This window comes from Schistocerca piceifrons, chromosome 8, assembly GCF_021461385.2.
Source record: "Schistocerca piceifrons isolate TAMUIC-IGC-003096 chromosome 8, iqSchPice1.1, whole genome shotgun sequence".
Classification (NCBI taxonomy): domain Eukaryota; kingdom Metazoa; phylum Arthropoda; class Insecta; order Orthoptera; family Acrididae; genus Schistocerca; species Schistocerca piceifrons.
The window spans coordinates 386,081,481-386,100,846 of record NC_060145.1 but is presented as its reverse complement, the minus strand read 5'-3'; the positions used below and the strand labels follow the sequence as shown (position 1 = coordinate 386,100,846).

Sequence of the window (19,366 nt, the reverse complement as noted above, 5' to 3'; positions counted from 1 at the left end):
CACCCACCTCTCTGTTTTCACATGCATCACACTACTGATCGCTTGTGGAAATACCCAACTGAACTGGCTCCTATCCACACAGACTGCAAGATATCATCTCCACACAAGCTTTACAGAGATGTAGTCATTCAAGACAAGCAATCTTTTGAACTACACACAGCACTCCCAAAAAATAGCAGCTTCCAGATACATGAAAAGTAAATACAAATGAAAATTTGAGAAGAAGAAAATTACATTTATCTCTGCATGAGGAATTTTCAAATTGGCAGCTTCCCACCTACATGAAAAGTAATTACACAAACTTATAAAACATGGCTTCTCAATTACTATCTCTTCATTATTGCAATGTTGCTGATCATGCACACACACACACACACACACACACACACACACACACACACACACACACACACACACACATTACAGATGGTACAAAGAAAGTTAACCACTATAATATGCATATTCATATATCTCATCTCAAAGACACCTGTAATATCCAAAATATACTTCAGTACCTTTCAAAATAGCCATGCACTAACTTACAACTTATAGTAACAGAGATGAATCATTCACTACATAAAGTCTACATAAGTGTCATTGCCACATTTTAAGATTCTTCAAAATGTTATCATGCTTATGGAAATTCAGAACAAAAATTACAAAAACTGAAACTGATGTTTTTCTGCACAAGAAATATAAAAAAAATCAGGAAAATACTCTCTCAGGTACATAAGTTCACTTACATATTCATCACCTTCCCATTAAGTAAGTCTGTTCATTAGTATGACATTACTCTTCAAAAAGTGAAGTCATACTAATAGTAGGTGATGTATGTATAATCAGAAAAAACAAAAAATATATAATATGAACTTATATTTTAAGTAGTACAGGGTGTCTAGGTTTGTCCACAGGCCATTTAATGCCCGAAACAGCTGTACTTCGTAGGGCTATAGCCATAACCTCTTATACAAGAGATTGTGCACTGTTGATCATCTCATATCAAACTCTCTGGACACCATATGCACCAATTTTGTTGGACTCATTGCAAATGTCTGCCATACCTTGTCTACATTGGCATCTGAAGCAGATGGGTGATCTGTTCCCTTTTTATGGAGAACACTACCTGTTTCCATAAATGATGTATGCCAAGGCTGTGTTTGAAAGTTTTGTCACACTTGTGCACAATCTCCTGTATAAAGTGCAGCTGTTTCAGGTGTTAAAGACTGTGGATGAACCTGGACACCCTGTACTACTTGAAATATAATTTCATATTATATTTTTGTATTTCTTCCAATTATATGTACATCACTCACTATTAGTGTGTCGTCACTTTTTGAAGGCTAATGTCATGCCAATGAACAGATTTATTTAATGGGAAGGTGATGGATATGTAAGTGAACTAATGTACCTGAGAGAGTATTTTCCTGAGTTTTTTTTTGTATTTATTGTTCAGCAAAACACACAGTTATCAATATCTGGGACAGTTTTAAAGTTCTTAAAGTCTTAAGTTGCAAAGATAATTTATGGACACCAAGTATTTATAGGATTATTGTACAATTTCAGATCTTCCATATGTTTCTTGGCAAGATTTCTTTCCAAACTTTGGATAGACTAGGTGTTGTTCATTTGGTTTGGATTTCTCTTAAACCAGGTAAAGTCTCCTGTAAATTTAAAAAGAACTTAAGTATCTCTTAAATCAATTTCCTTAGACTTTCCTTCATCTTAATCAGAATAAGATCTTCAGTTTCTAAATTTATATTTTATTCTTCAGTCACATCTCTTCTTTCTTATTTTGGCCTTTTTATGTCTGCTTTTCCTTATTTTATCTTTAATTCTAATTGAGAACAGAACTTTCTCAGTTAAACAATTTAACATTTGCATCCTCTTCAATACCTCATGCAGCACAACCTCAGTGCTGTCATGAATTGTACTGTTCATTACATTTTCCATGAATAGTAGATAACTGAATCAGGAATTGTGCTTAGGATTACAATATATCCTGGAAAAACATCCAATCTCCAACATGAATCTCTCCACTGGTTACTATCTGGTCAGTAAACTGAAATATATTTTGCTTTCACCCTGTGGTCTTCCATTGCTTGTTTCACAATGCTTGAAGAAAATTGAACACCACTGTCAGAGTAGACTGCTCTAGATTTCCCATCATTCATAAAATAATTGTTTTTGTTCTTTCCCTAATCTTCTTTGGCAGTAGATCTCTTTAAAGTATCAATTTTACAAATTTTGAAAATACATTCAACACAACAAAAGCAGATTTATAGTTTTTTTTAGCAGACAGGGGCCAAATATATCCTCTGACACCAACTGCAAAATTGCTTTAGGTAAAATATTCAATATCAGCCCTTTATTATTATAATTACTTTCAGTTTTTGGCATATATTGCAGGATCACACTTGCTCATTTATCTTTTTGACCATGCTGTTAGAAATTACTGTTTCCTTCAATTCTTTAAACGTTTTGCATCTCATACATGGCCATAGTTTAAATGGACGTAATCCACCAAAACATCTAAAGCCAATTCAGGCCAACAAATTTTCCAATTCCATGAATTCACCTGTCTTCTTCTAAATGAAATTCCATGAGGCACTGTGTATAACTTTTCTACTTTCTCATAACCTAACTTATCCAATCTTAAGACACACTTTCACTTTGGAATCTACATAACTATCTGCAAATTTGCACTACATCCTTTGCGTATTTAATTCCCTTCGAAATATCAATCTTTAGATGGTCATGTATCTCTGTTTCCTTCCTCCATTCTTCTAAATCAAATGGTACTCTTGATAAAGCATCTGCCACTACATTCTCTGACTCTTTGTTGTCACAGATTTCTATATCTTACTGTTGAACAAATATTGACAATATATTAACTGTCCATGATTCAATTTGCTAATCATTAAGAAAGTTAAGGATTTATGGGCCGTAAATATAACAGTTTTATGACCAAGTAGGAAGCATTTGAATTTCTTAAGGCTTGTAATAGTCAAAATTATATCAACATATTATTAAATTAAACTTCATTTTAGTGCAGCAATTGCGAGCTACTCAATAGGATGGGGAACACCAGTGAGAAGAATGTAAAGAGATTAGTCATAAATATTTATTTATAGAAGAAAAATGCCTTTAGGCCACAGTTACTCAAATAAGTTTACAAATTACATTTATTAATAAGAGAAAGAAACAACGATTCATTCATTATCAATTGGATAATTCTCAGTGTTGTTACCATGGTGTTTACTTTGTGGTTGCTATGAGACAATGGAACTGGCAGGCAGGGTTAGATGACAATGAGAGCTGCAGTGTGTTTTACTGGGTGATGGTCATTCTGTTGTTGGCAGAGATGATGGTGGACTGGAACCAGTTAGCAGCTTCTCATGGCGTCATGAAGGGAGTAGGCATGTGAGCTGCAGGTAGCTGGCCTCATGTCTCATGGCCTGGCAGCACATATTTGGTGGATAGTGCGTGTATTTGGCTGCTTCTGGCGCCAGATGTCCAGCTCGTATGCCCACCAGGAAGTATTGCTGTTGCCATCCCAAACACTGGCATCCCTCCAAGCTAATCACTTTGCACGCTCCAGAGCTATGTCCCAAGGTGTGACCATACATTCTATTGGTTGGCTCATAGTCTTCTTTCAGCCAATCACATTATTGTTAACCATCATTGTTAAACATCTTTGTACTGCCCACAGTTCACAAATTCTCTCAGCAAGCAGGGAGGACCATACCTTATGGTGAGAAGAATTTCTTCACTGGGCAAGCTCCATGTTGTCAGTTAAGAATAGATATCCTGTGTCCCACCCCTTTGCCAGTTCTACCTGCTCTTCTAAAATCCCCTCCAACTCCAATGTGACCTTTCCCACACTTCCTCTTGGAAAGAGAACTCATGCAGCAGCTAAAAGACTGTATGCAGCAAATATTCTTTCCCTTAACAAATGGGATATTGGTCATTTCACATTAGCAGTTCATGTCCTTGGGCAGCATCCAACTGTTCCCTGATACTATGATACTATGTCCATTCTACTCAACAGCACAAAAAAAAAAAAAAAAAAAAAAAAAAAAAAAAAAAAAAAAAAAAAAAAAAAAAAAAAAAAAAAAAAAAAACCATTCAGGTATATGATAGTGTGGATGTCCCAGAGGGGGGAGAGGGTCTCTCTTTTGTCCATTGGCTGCCTGCATGTCTCCCACAGAAAACTGGGCAGTGGGGAAGTCCAAGCTACTGTCCTCGGGGCCAAAGGTCCAGTACACAACTCCTGTCTTAAATGGTCCAGATTTTCAACAGCACCAAAAGAGGTTGCATTTAAGTCACAGTGGTCTGCAAATTAAATCCTAAATTGCCTTTCCACTCATTTTCAATTAGTTTCACTCTGTACTTGTCTCACAGGGATCATCTACATTTTATAGCCTGTAGCCAAATTTGGGCATGTCTTATGATTTATACCATTACAAACATTTGTACCTTTATCCACACAAAACAATCACAAGTAACTGTCTTTTCACTATTTTCACTGCATAAATATATTCCTTTCACCTTCAAAGTCATTTGGATTGTACTTTCGCTTTAAATGTTTATTGTTCATGATGTCTGTCATTACGACTTGATCTGTTCACTACTGGTAAATGTCTTTTGCGCTCTTTCTACGCAGCAATCATTGACTTCTGCCTCTTTCATCTGTCACTCTAATATTACAAACAGGTAACATTCACACCAGTAACTTATATGGCACCATTAGCTACAATGCTCCCTCATTCATACTTGAGATCAACTTCCCTTTTACAAATATACACTTTTCCTCTATTATACTCCCTCATGTTTCTTGTGTTGAAGATTCCAACTTCTCTCAGTCCCTCTAATCATAGATACAAAATTTTTGAACAACATATGTCTCAATTCACAAATGGAGCAACTTCCTAGTTTCTCTATACTTTGGCTAGTTTGCATTTTTTATGACCAATTTTTTCCTATGAACACAAACCAGCCTACATCTTTGCATTCCTCCTGTTACAGCATATGAAATGGTATCTGTCTGTTCCATCATTAAATTCCTATCCATCAAGACTTAAATATACTTCTCAGGAATGGTATATTCTTTCAGATTCTGCCCTCTCCCATGATACACATGAATTTACATGGTTTTCTCTCCATGATAGATCTTTCAAAGCTGAGTTACCTCAGTGCAGTCTCACACTAACTTCTTATCTGGTGTAGAATTCTAATTCCTGCCAATAGCATAATAATTTTAGTCAACAATTATAACATCTATCTCATGAAATGTCATTCTCCTTAACAATTCAGTTCATCATATCATGTAGGCCCATTTTCATTAAATGTTAAAGGTGATACTTCTGTTCACAAGCTATCTTCCCATTACATCACTTATGAATCACCTCCAATACGTCATCAACAAAATTACAAATTATAGTACTGTGCTGCTCCCATGGCCTGGATAAGTTACTACTGTAAAAAACTCATTCAATGTTCTAATTTCTCCTTCCTGGACTCTTTTGCATGACTTTTAATGCTACCACCACAAATTATTACCACATTTCTTATGTTTGGAAACAGATTGTAGGTATTATTACCCTACAAAATTGTCACTGCCTTTAGTTGTCAAACACTGACACAGCCAATCATAATTCATACAATCTGTTAAGTAAGATCAATGTCAGATTCATCAGTAGAGAATGTATTTTACAACAAACTGAAACATATACATATATCATACATGAGCAAAAGAAAAATACAATTGCAATTAATAATATGTCGAGTCACCCACAGCACTGATAATTGCTTTCTATCTCTGAGGCATGCTTGACACCAAGTTTTCCACCACCACCACCACCACCACCACCTCCGGCCACAGAAGCACCAGCAGCAACAACAGCAGCAGCAACTGAACCAACAACAACAGTAACAGCAGCAACAAAACCATCAACAACAGTTGCAGCAACACAACACTGCCTAAGGAGGAGTCAAAGACAAGGTAAATCTACATCATTAAATAAGGATTTTTTATGGCTTCAGACAAAGAAATGGAAAAGATTGTGACAAATCAGCAAGAAAATTTGCAGATAAGTCACAAATACTATGGAAAAAGCAGCACATTACCAGGTAATGACAAAAGAAAAAATACTTGCAAAACAGTCAGGATAATGAGTCAGAATATTCAATGCCTCAGAAACAAAGTACTAGATCTAGAAGTAGCTTTAAATAATCTTGCTGATGTCTCTTGTATTTGTTTATCTGAACACTGGTGCAAGGCTAGTGATTTAAGTCTCATAAATATAAGCAAGTTTAATTTAGCAACACATTATTGCCGAAGTGTTTTTACAAATGGTGGGGTATGCATTTACTCTAGAGTAGGACTGCAGTTCAAAGTGAAAACAGAATTGGACCATCTAAATATAGAAAAACATTTTGAATCATGTGCCATAGAGTTAAAAACTGAGGAGAAGAGTGAAAAACTAGTTGTCATTACAGTATATAGATCTCCACTGGGTGACAAAAACATATTCTTCAAAAAAATAGAAGCAGCATTAAACACTTTTTATAGTAATGAAGTGAAATTATTTTTATGTGGAGATTTTAATATTAACCTGTTAATTGAAAGTGATGAAAAAAGACAGCTTTTGAGTATACTCAGCAGCTTCCACATGAAACCACTCTTTACAGATGCCACCAGAATAACAGAACTGTCATCTTCTCTTTTAGACAATATTTTCTCAAATATGGAGAATGGTATCACTGAGCCACTAAACATAAACTTAGGTCTTTCGGATCACAATACACTATTAACATACATAAATTACTCTATCCCCAAGGCAGTAAATTATAAGTGGGGATACAAAAGGCACTTCTATACAGAAAAAGTAAATAGTTTCATCCAGTTGTTAGCTAATGAAACTTGGGAAGATGTCTTTGCACAAACAACAACCGAGGAATCTTTCAATGCTTTTTCTAGTACATTCATGTCCCAATTTGAGATGTGTTTCCCAAAAAAGCTCACAAAGATCAATGTCATGCCTAGGAACACAAGCCAGTGGATAACACCTGCTATTAGAGTATCTAGTCAAACACTAAAACATATCAGTCAACTCAGAAAAGATAACAAAGATGAACACTTCACAGATTATGTTAAGACATACAAGAAAATTTACAGGAAGGTGATCAAAAAAGCCAAGACAATGCACAATGACAGTGTAATTGCTGGGTCAGCAAACAAATCAAAAGCTATATGGAATGTAGTAAAAAAAGAAATAGGCACAAGCAAAAATATTAGAAATCCAGAGGACTTTGTTTTAAAAGATGATCAAGGTGTGCTAGTCAGAAATCGTACTTTAGCAAATTACATTAATGACTACTTCATAAATAGTCCAATCAATCTGCATAAAAATTGTTCTAAGATTAGTAGAACATCAATCCCAGAAGAACAAAGTGTTAATTCATTATTGTTACCTCCCACAAACAAATTGGAAGTTAATCGAATAATAAAAACAATGAAGAATAAAATGTCCTCAGGGATTGACGAGATACCTTGCTCAGTCATGATGAGATGTGCTAGTGTCATATCAGACCCACTCTCACACATCATAAACATATCATTTTCAGAAGGTGTCTTTCCACAACAATTAAAAATTGCAAAAGTAAAACCATTGTATAAAAAGGGCAATATACATGAAGTGGGAAACTATAGACCAATAGCTCTATTATCGGTATTTTCAAAAGTAATAGAGACAGTCATGAAAAACAGAATTACAAATTACCTCGAGAAATTCAATCTGTTGTCTGTAAACCAACACGGCTTTCGCAGAGGAATGAGTACAGAGTCAGCCATCACCCAATTCATTGAAAATATTGTAACGGGGGTAGATAAGAACAACAGTACAATAGGAATAAATTTGGACCTCTCAAAGGCATTCGATACTGTCCAACATCCTATCCTGCTAGACAAATTAGAATATGTCAGTATACGAGGAGTAGCTAAAAAGTGGTTTCAGTCATATCTCCATAATAGGAAACAGGTAGTAGAAATTGCAACAACAAACAGTAAAAACCAAAGTATTGTTTACAGATCGGATATTCAGACTGTGCCAATAGGGGTACCACAGGGGAGTGTTCTAGGACCTCTCCTATTTCTTCTTTACATAAATGATATCAAGATTCCAGTAAATGGTACTCATATAACCCTGTTTGTGGATGACACAAACATTGTAGTAACTGACATAAACCGGGTATTGCCAACATCTGCAACCAGAGTTATAGAATATTTGCAAAACTGGTTTGAAGTGAACAAATTAACCATAAATATCTCTAAAACTAATTATATCCATTACAGGAAAGCAAAGTCACACTCTGATCTAGATCTTAGAATACAAAATAAGGAAATTGTGAGAGTTGCTACCACAAAATTCTTAGGTGTACATATAGATGAAAATTTAGACTGGAAATCCCATATCCTGTATCTCTCGCATAAGTTAAGCTCTGCTTGCTTTGCTTTACGCGTTATTAGCTTTGTATGTAGTAGGGAATGTAGCAGAGCTGTTTACTTTGCTTATATACATTCTGCTATTACCTATGGCCTCATCTTCTGGGGTCATAGTAAGAAAAATCTCAAAACCATCTTCACTCTACAAAAACGAGCTGTTAGAATAATTACCAACAGTTCAAGGCTAACTCCTTCAAAGCAATTATTTAAACAGCTGAATATTCTACCCCTACCATGCCTCTATATACAGAAAAGCGTAATTAATGTAAAACGAAATATTAACAATTTCCAATCCAACTCGGATCTACATACTTACAACACAAGAAAGTGCAATGACATTCATATAAAAAGAGTTAACAAGGCTTTGGCGCAGAAACAAACAAACATACAAGGAAGCAGATTGTATAACAAACTACCGGTATAGATAAAAGAAATAAAAATATTGTCTTCATTTAAAGAAGCAGTATTCATATTTTTAATGACCAACTGCTATTATAGTGTAAAAGAATACCTGGAATAGCTTCATACTAAACAATTATATTGATGTACTCTGTGGCAATAGTAATTTTTATCTGACTGTTGCTATGATCTAAATAAATAATATGTACAAAAGTGCTAGAATTGTATGTGTTATATCTAAATGTCAACTGTGTATTCCATGTAAAAAGTCTTCCTCATACATCAATGTAAATAATCAAAGTTGTACATGCTATTTCAATGTGGTCTGATGTTATGTAGTCCACTATGCACATCTGTATTTTGTATAGTATTGTTCACCCTATATGTGTGTATATATATACTATGTATTTTTTGACGAAATCCATGCAATGTAAATTGTCTCTGGATGAATAAACTACTACTACTACTACTACTACTACTACATCATATGGAAGAGACCTCCAAACTCATCAAATATGCATTGTCAGTTGTTTCAAAGTGAAGATATTTCTTCCCTGCAAATTCTTTTTGATGTAAGACCGTATATTTTCAATAGAATTAGCGTCAGGTAACTGTGAGTCTCAATCCAGTTCTTGCACACCTTTATCCTTTTGCCAGCTGCTGCAAGGACTGCTGTGGTGCTTCAGATCATTGTCCTCCTGCAGTATCCAATCTTTATTTTTGTTCATGAATCAACATTTGGCAGTCAGCATCAAAAATTTTTGATAAATGTGATGTATAAGCTGCACTTATGCCTCTTCTTGTGTTTCACAGTCAAGAATTCAAAGTAAACTAATGCTTTATGGACACTGCAAAGGACAAAAGTTCCCTGTGTTGGGTTGTGAAAGAACTAAGGCAATATCTTTTAACATCTGTGTGTAATGCTAACAATACTCTTATTTAACAGTCTGTAACTCAAAATAATGGTCACAAACACAGCTTATCTCATATAAATTCACTGGTTGACCTGTCTGAATAAATATCTGTTCTTGAAATTGTTCCCATCTTCTACTTAAACTGACTAGCAGTTTGAAACCTAATCACCAATTTTAAGTCTTTTCACTATTTCTCTGACATTGTTCCAAATTCTCAGTAGTTTCAGTTAACATAATACTAAGACAAACTCTCCATCATCACATCTCTACCTGGTTCTATTATCTGTTTGATTATTGACAAATTCTGTTGGACAGTGCTCAGGCCTGAGAGAGTTCACTGCCTAATTGATGGAAAAAAATCATAACACCAAAATGTAATTAATGTACAGTAATGAAAATTCTGGAATACATTTATCTAGGTAACATACTTACGTGATTAACATTGCCAGATGACTGATTAATGTAAACACAAAATAAGTCATTGCAAATGTGAAATGGTGGTACATTAATAACCAGTGTAACTGCCAGAATGTTGGATGCAAGCATGCAAATGTCCATGCATTGTGTTGTGCAGGCGTTGGATGTCAGCTTATGGGATGGAGTTCTATGCCTGTTGCACTTGGTCAGTCGATACAGGGATGGTTAATGCTGTTTTTGGATGAGGCAGGAGCACCCATCCGATGATGTGCCATATGTGATTGAATAGAGACAGATCTGGTGATCGAGCAGACCAAGGTAACACATCGGCACTCTGAAGAGCATGTTGGGTTACAAGAGTGGTATGTGGGCAAGTGTTATCCTGTTGAAAAATACTTTCTGGAATGCTATTCATGAATGGTAGCACAACAGATTAAATCACCAGACTGACATACAAATTTGCAGTCAGGGTGCATGAGATAATAACAAAGTGCTCCTGCTCTCATATTAAATTGCACCCCTCTGGCTCAGAGCTGTCCTTGAAGTAACCAATTTGTAAGAGTTTTTTGTGTGACTGTGCTGCCAACTGCTGCTCAAACTGCTGCTGCAGATGTGCTATGGTGCTGCATATGCCAAAATGGTGATCCACCCACTCTGTAGTGCCACAGGGTTGTCCGGAGCCCAGTATTCTTGCAACTGTACATTCTTGTGACCACCACTGCCAGCATCATGTACAGTGGCTACATTCTTGCCAAATATTTCTATAATATCAGAAAAGAACATCCAGCTTCTTGTAGCACTGTTACATGACCTCGTTCAATCTCAGTGGAGGTATTGATAGTGGCATATTGGTTCAGTGAAGTGTTCGTAATGCCATTTTTGTTGCCTTAAAGGCATTCTTAACAAACATCAGCTCACCACATCCAATGTAACTAATGCTCACAACCATTAGAGTGTATATTTAAAGCAAACCTGATTTGTTTCCTGATAGTAGCATTACTAGTGCCACTCTTATGCGACTAGCACAAAATCAGAATAGACATCGTCTTTCAAAGTATAAACATGCCTACCAACTTTTGTCTATGTTGCACAACTCCTTCTTGACATTGTGATTTTGTTTCATCAATGTACTTGTTATGAAGCAGGTCAATTTTGTATCTGAACATTTCATGTCTTCTGACACCTGCTAATTGAAATCTACCACTGTGTTTTTGGAGTGGGAGTGACTGCATCCATTCTGAATACATCTTTTGTGATCTCATGTCCTGTGCATCACTTAATGATGTGAAGTTCATGAGGAATGAATCTTTTGATGCTGTGTCAAAAGATGTGGCATCACACTCTACCAGATGAGGCATCTCAAAACTATCAATTACTAGTGAGCTAGTAGTGATGCACACTCTAGAAGGGCTTCTGCTATCTCTGGTTACAACTTCAAATTGCAGCATACCTGTTTGTTTTGGTCACAAATCAATCTCCTGATGTATACAACTTGTGCTATACAACACTAACTTGATTTGAAGTGTCATCAATCTCATTGGCATTATCTATGATTTTTTTCCAGATGTCGTACATTATTTGCTCTTCTGCATCTGGCTTCAGTACCACTCAGTCATATTTTCATTGGTGCCCCTGCTTTGCATCAGTCATTTCATGTGTGGAATTACAATGCAATTCATCTTCTGTCACAGTATTTTTTTCACAAATTTGTGATTATAATCTTCCCAGATCTGTTTGAGAGCATCAGTCATTCTTTTGGTGTCTCTGAGAATATTGTATTCACGTGCACAATGAGTTGTTCCTCTCTATGATCCACATCATCCTTCAACGTTGCATACAATTGCGTTAATATTTCATTCTGTATCAAGTTTTTGGATTGACTTGCTCCCTCACTATTTACCTCTCTACTATCATTATGCCTTGCCTCTATCTTAGTCAGATTTATTTCCAAACTCCCCATTGTACAATTAAGTTCAACCCCTGCCTTGTCTGAAATTATCTTCATTTGCTATTCACTTCAAATTATCAGTTAAATTCACTCCTTAGTTCCACTACTCTGGCAGGCTAAACAACTGACTTATCCTAATTTCCTCCAAAATAAGACAATCAACACAACACAGATGGACAACTCAAAGACAACACAACTGACACAAATAGGAAACATAGGCACCCACAATTGAACCACTACCTGAAGTCGTTATCATATACAGACAATCTGCAGCATACATCCATGCATTATGTTTGTAAGTCTACAGCTAACTAATTGCCATACCACTTCACTAATTTACATTAACATAAAACAAGAATTGCTTTAATTCAGAAAATCAAATGTCAACGAAAAAGATCTGTGCATTTAAAAAACAAAATTATGCACAACTGGCAATTAATGACAAGGCATATCCCATGTTGGGCACTAATTTATGTTGTCAAAATTCCACCAATATATTATTAAATTAAATTGCATCTGAGTATGGATCTTGAAAATGCATAAAAGAATAGGACTGCCAGCTGCAAGAATGTAAAGAGATCAGTCATAAATATTTACTTATAGAAGCAAAATGGATTTGGACCATGCTATTCAAGTAAATTTACAAATTACCTTTATACATAAGAAAAGGAAATAATAATTTGCCCATTAACAATTATAAAATTTTCAGGACCCCTACAGGGATATTTAGATTGTGGTTGCTACATGACAGCAAGAGGTATAGTGCATTTTACCAGGTGACAGTTGTTCTGTTGTCAATGATGCTGACAGTGTGCTGGGTTCAGTTAGTGGTGTCTCATAGCACTGTGAAGGGAACAGGCAGGTATGCTGCAGATGGCTGGTCTCTTCTCTTGTGGGCTGGCAGCACTTATCAGGCAGGTGGTGTGTGTGTTTGGTTGTAACCAGCAATTGATGTCTGGCTCAGATCCCCACCAGGAAGTATGACTGTTGCTGTCCTAATAACAACTGTCCCTCCAAGGTGGTCTCTTTTCTTCTTCCAGAACTATGTCTTGGGCATGGCCACATATTCAATTGGCTGGCTCATATTCTTCTTCTGGCCAATTGCATTATTGTTCACTGTCACTGTTAAACATTTTTGCACTTCCCACAGTTCCCAAATTCGACAGTAAGAAGGGAGGACCACATGCAGATCTTACTGTGGGTAGAATTCCTTCACTGAGCAAACTCCATGTCACCAGTTGAGAATAAATATCCTGTGTCCCATCCATTTGTTGCCTCCACTGGCTCCTCTAGAATCGTCTTCCACTTCAGTGTGATATTTCTCACATTTCATCTTGTAAAGAAAGCACATGCAAGCACTAAAAGGCTTTTTATACCAACCATACTTCCCCTTAACAAATGGGATATTGCTCATTTCACATTAGTGATTCGTGCCCTGTGGTAGCATCAAACTGTTAGCTCTGCCAATTGATCTGACACTGTGTCCCTTCTGCTCAGCAGCATAGAAAAATATTCTGGTAAACAAAACGTGGATGTTGCAGAGGGGGTCTCTCTCTGGTCTGTTGACTGCATGTCTGCCTCCCACAGAGGACCAGGAGCAAGAGTGGCCAGGCTGCTATCCTCAGTTCTATTACAGGCTCTACACAGTACATAAAGCTTCTTACTTCAATACATTTTAATTTACTTCACATTTCGATGGTACTCTGTCACAAAATGAAATGGTTCAGTGAACTACCCATCAAATACTTTAACCGGCTATAAAAGCTCTGATGAGATTGCAGATATACTACTGTCAGTTGAAAGACAAAAAGATTTATTTATATCTGGATGGAATGACATTCTCTTTTTATCAAATGACTCTTTAACACTATTAAAAACCTCCTGACATTTGTTGGTCCACTTCCATTTCTCATTCTTGTTCAATAGTGCATGTACAATTTGGTTATTTAACACTTGTTCAGAAATAAATTTTCTATAAAGCTCAACAGCCCCCTGAATGATTTAAGCTATCTCTGGCTGTTTGGTTCTGGGAACGCTTTAACTGCCCTTTTCTCCTCAGGAGCAGACAAAATCTGAACACCACACATTATATCTCCAAAAAAAATTACTTTTTCCTAACATATTCAGTTTTGACCACGTCAGAATCAGTCCTTTTGTTAAATGTTGAAATAGTTTGCACAGAAAGTGACAATCTTGGTCCAACCTTTTGGTAGCCATCAATAGGTCATCCTCATAAATAGTAATCTTCACCTTTAATTTCTTTCCCAATGCCTTGACTAAAACCTCTTCCATGAAAGAATGATCAGTACTTTTTGCTCTATATCATTAGGGGAACTTCCCAGTATCAACAAGTCAAGTCACGACTCGTCATAAATTCAGCTTCCATAAACTGTGTACGTACATGTGTGTGTGTGTGTGTGTGTGTGTGTGTGTGTGTGTGTGTGTGTGTGTGTGTGTCTGTGTGTGAGTGTATGTATGGATGAGGAGGGAATTGACAGATATAAGGGGAGGAGAAGATGTACAGAGAGGGGTGGAGAAGGTGAAGGACAGAGAGAGGGGGGTAGAAGAGGCGTGTGCAATATATGCGACATTTGTCACTACCTTTCTAAAAGGGTTAATGAGTTAAAATAATAGTTACCACTGCCAAAATACATTAAATAATCTTCTACAATTTATGAATCTCAATAACTTTTCAAACCAAGTTTGATTTTGATGCTAACATGAATCCAACATCTTTACACTTAGCTGAACAAGAATTACAATCAGTTCCCTGTGTACAAATTTTGTAAAAACAAGTTTTAAGATTCTTTTATTTTAGTTGCACATATTTTTGGATAGCAGCTATATTTCAATACATTTTTGTTATATGTTTTCATAATTATGTTCCAGGTATTTTAATTATGTCAGTGTATTGAATTTATAGTGTTGCAATATACCGGGTGACCAAAAAGTCAGTATAAATTGGAAAACGGAATAAATCACAGAATGATGTAGATAGAGAGGTACAAATTGACACACATGCTTGGAATGATATGGGGTTTTATTAGAACCAAAAAAATACAAAAGTTCAAAAAATGTCTGACAGATGGCGCTTCACCTGATCAGAATAGCAATAATTAGTATAACAAAGTAAGAAAAAGCAAAGATGATGTTCTTTACAGGAAATGCTCAATATGTCCACCATCATTCCTCAACAATAGTTGTAGTTGAGGAATAATGTTGTGAACAGCACTGTAAAGCATGTCCGGAGGCATTGGCGTCGAATGTTGTCTTTCAGCATTCCTAGAGATGTCGATTGATCACAATACACTTGCGACTTCAGGTAACCTCAAAGCCAATAATCACACGGACTGAGGTCTGGGGACCTTGGAGGCCAAGCATGATGAAAGTGGTGGCTGAGCACACAATCATCACCAAACGACGCATGCAATAGATCTTTCACGCTTCCCAGCAATATGTCATTCCAAGCATGTGTGTCAATTTTTACCTCTCTATCTACATTATTCCATGGTTTATTAAGTTTTCAAATTTATACTGACTTTTTGATCACCCGGTACATTCATGTGTTTGTACTACTTTGCATAAACATGGCAGGATAGAATACAGTGCTTCGATACACTGTGAATCACAGTTTTCATTAACAATCGTTCCAGTCTACTACTTTACAAAATTCAAATGGCTCTGAGCACTATGGGACTTAACATCTGAGGTCATCTGTCCCCTAGACTTAGAACTACTTAAACCTAACTAACCTAAGGACATCGCATACATCCATGCCCGAGGCAGGATTCGAACCTGCGACCGTAGCGGTCTCGCGGTTCTAGACTGAAGCGCCTAGAATCGCTCGGCCACTTCGGCTGGCCTACTGCTTTACAGCTGGGTATTACAAAAGGCAGGACATGGTTCTTAATAGAGCGTGTGGCCAACATGGACAGCAGTGCATGGTTTGCAAGGTGCTCCTATGTTGGCCACAAGATTGGTAAGGAGTTCTTGTGGTATAACAATAATGGAAATTCCTGGATAGAGCAACACTTAAAGTAACAGAAAGGCGATCACCCACCTGCAGCAGATTGATGTGTGGAGCACAGGAACACATAACAGAAATGTGGCCACAGAGAAGGCTAATTATTGATACTCAGTTACTGCTTTCGGTAGTCAAGTATCAATAAGTAGTCTTTTTGTGGCCATGGGAGTATGCGTTTGGGATTTTATGTGTGTGTGTGTGTGTGTGTGTGTGTGTGTGTGTGTGTGTGTGTGTGTGAATGTATGCACTATTGCTACAAAAAGAGTTAGTGCTTGAAACCTAGTGTGAATGCTGTTTTCTCTTACGTGTTTCTGTGCCCCATACATTGATCTACTATAGGTAAGTGGGTGCCTTTCCATTATTTTACATATAAATCTTGTGGTAGGGTATTCCAGTACTCTACCAACATGTTTTGCAACTGCTGAGTGGTCATTGATGCATGTGGACACGCTGGAATACATCTCCTCATCACATCCCAGAAGTGCTCAGTGGTACTTAAGTCAGGGGATTAGGCACCCCATTTTGTTTACCAAATATCCTCTAGTTCCATGAGCTTCTCCACCTGTGCAGTTTGATATGGTGGCACACTGTCATCATAAAAAATGATGTCATGCCTGAATGCACTGCTGAAAAGCTGCAGTGTCGCAATAGAACAGTGTCACACTGCCCCTTCTGTGCCTGAGCCCTTGGTGAAGACCCATCTCCCCACACCATGCGTACATCAATGTTGATTCTGTAATATCTTAACTATGATATCAATCACTTTGTTATGTTATGTCCCAGTCTGCCACTGTACACATGTAGCTAATAGAACTCTTGAGTTCCTGAATATGGATATTTAGGTAATTTGTAGAGTGAGTGGCTAGAGTGGCTAATAAGGTATGTTTTTCATTTTCTTTTGAATGGGTGGGGATTCCCAGCTTCTTGATTTTTGTTATATGAGAACCTGTTGAATCTCTTACCAGGAGAGTAAATAACTTAATTTTAAATGATGGACAAAGAGGCTAAGTCAACATAAAAATTGTTTTTGTGTTGTGACTGTGTAAGTCACAGTTTAGTTAAAACTGATTTTCACTATCATTAGCAAAAACCACTAATGATTAAATATAATGAGAAGTGAGTGGAATAATACCAAGATCTTAAAAACACTTCTACAAGATGTAGAGTTATCTACTTTAGACAATGTGCCAGCATCTCACATATGGCAGTAAATGGACACAGTGTACCAAACTGTCCATTTTCACAAGGTGCAATGTGGGTTTTGCTGTAACTGTTCACTTCTTTTAATAGTCATCATCTGATCACTATGACCGACATGTGAATTTGAAGAGAATGAGTTTGTGAATTATACAATGATTCTATGACAAACAAATTAAGGTACAGGAAAGAAATACATGCAAATATGAAGGAGTACTTGAGAAGGCACTAAAAAACTAATTTAATTGCTAATATGTGATTTTAATTTGGTCTTTAATGGAACAAACAAAGAAACAAATTAATTACTAATTGGCTGTACTACCAATATGAGAAATAATACATTCTAATTTTTGTTGGTATTTATGGTGCCTACAAGTATCCAGACAATACAAATTGTTTAGTGAGTAATCATGTATGTTTGTATTTCCACTTTGAGGCAACAATATATTAATTATTTAATACAAGTTCTCATTACCATCATTCTATGCTAGTCAATATATATTTCCGAATTTTTCTTACAGTTTCAGCTGGGTGCAGTACCAATCCCAAAGCCCTTCAACAAGAAGTCAATTGAGCAAAACATCCAGATATTTGATTTTAAGATCATCAGTGATGACATAACCTACATAAATACACTTAACAAGAACTATAGGATCTTTCCATTTACTGAGTGAGTATGTGAGACAAATTAGATTACTTAAAAACAAACTGCTTGCCTATTATTATTGATACTAGTGATAATTAAAAAATATATTTTGTATGACACTTGCCAATAGCTTGATTAATTGTTTATAGACATAAAAACTTGCTGTATATCTGAGTATGATGGCCATAGACACATATTAGTGTATTATGTCATACTGTGAAAAATTCGTAATGGTTTGCACTTTTTTTGAAACTTATGAAATTATATAAAGCTGGGTGTGGGGCACAGTGTAACACTGTTGTAGGAACATGAACAGTGCAATCCCTATTCTAGGAGCCTGCTGATAACAGTCCGCTCAAAGCAATGTGTTATACCGCACCCTTTCAATCTGAAAAATGATGTCTGCAAGTTTAAAAAAGGAGCTTTCTCCTTTGCTTCATTATATGCAATTATGAAGAGGTACTGGAGAAGGCACTACAAAACTAATTTCGTTACTCATACATGATTTTAATTCAGTCTTTCACAGAACAAACTAAGAAACAAATCAGTGAACTGTCTTCTGTTTTTGAGATTTTTGTTAGGTTTGTACATGTACCATATGGTGGGGTGAATGCAGCGCACCTGTGAAATGGAGCTGCAGGTGATGATATTATGGCATGGTGCAGCACTTGGTGCAGTAAGTGATTATTCCAAGCCACTAATGTCCCGCCTATGAGATATGCTCCAATTCGCAGAATCTCTGGGGACTTGGAGACTTGCTTGTTGACATCTCTATGAAAATAAGAAGGCCATTGGTTGACAACCAGAATACACAAGAGATGTTCTACAAGACAAATATTTTATAACTTGGAGTAAAACTAATTGTAACTATGCAATTTACTCATTTGGAACAGAAAGTGAATACATATGTAGCAAAGAAGAAGAGTCTGAAATCATTCAGCAATAGGTGGTATCTTAAGAAACTTCCCAGGCTGACACAGGCATCACAACAGAGGAAAAGGAGTCTGAAGCCAAGATACCTGGCCACAATACTTCTGTAACTACTTCCAACTGCCAGAAAGTAAAGTGACTGTAAAAGACATGCAAATTGACCATTATACATGCATGCTACATCAAAAGCCCCTGACAGTGATAATGGTTTCAGCGAATCACATGAAGACCCTTCTAATACACCAACTGAGGAAGATGCACCATGTCAGAATTTAGTTGGTCTTGATATTTTTAGAGATATGAAAGAAAGAAAGTAGTGGTGGAGAGAGAGGGGGGAGGGGGGAGGAAGAGGGGAATGAGTTGTGCTGCAACACATAACCAAGTTGAA

The 19,366-nt window shown here is 36.6% G+C and overlaps 1 protein-coding gene across 1 annotated transcript in view; it reads left to right on the top strand.

Annotated features, from left to right (window-relative positions):
* Positions 1-19,088, top strand: part of LOC124712372 (aldo-keto reductase family 1 member B1-like) — a 75,620-nt gene extending 56,532 nt beyond the window's left edge. Inside the window, exon 6 of the mRNA XM_047242668.1 lies at positions 18,942-19,088. Within this exon, the coding sequence (XP_047098624.1) occupies positions 18,942-19,088 (147 nt within the window). The remainder of the gene's footprint in view (positions 1-18,941) is intronic.
* Positions 19,089-19,366: the final 278 nt, after the last annotated feature.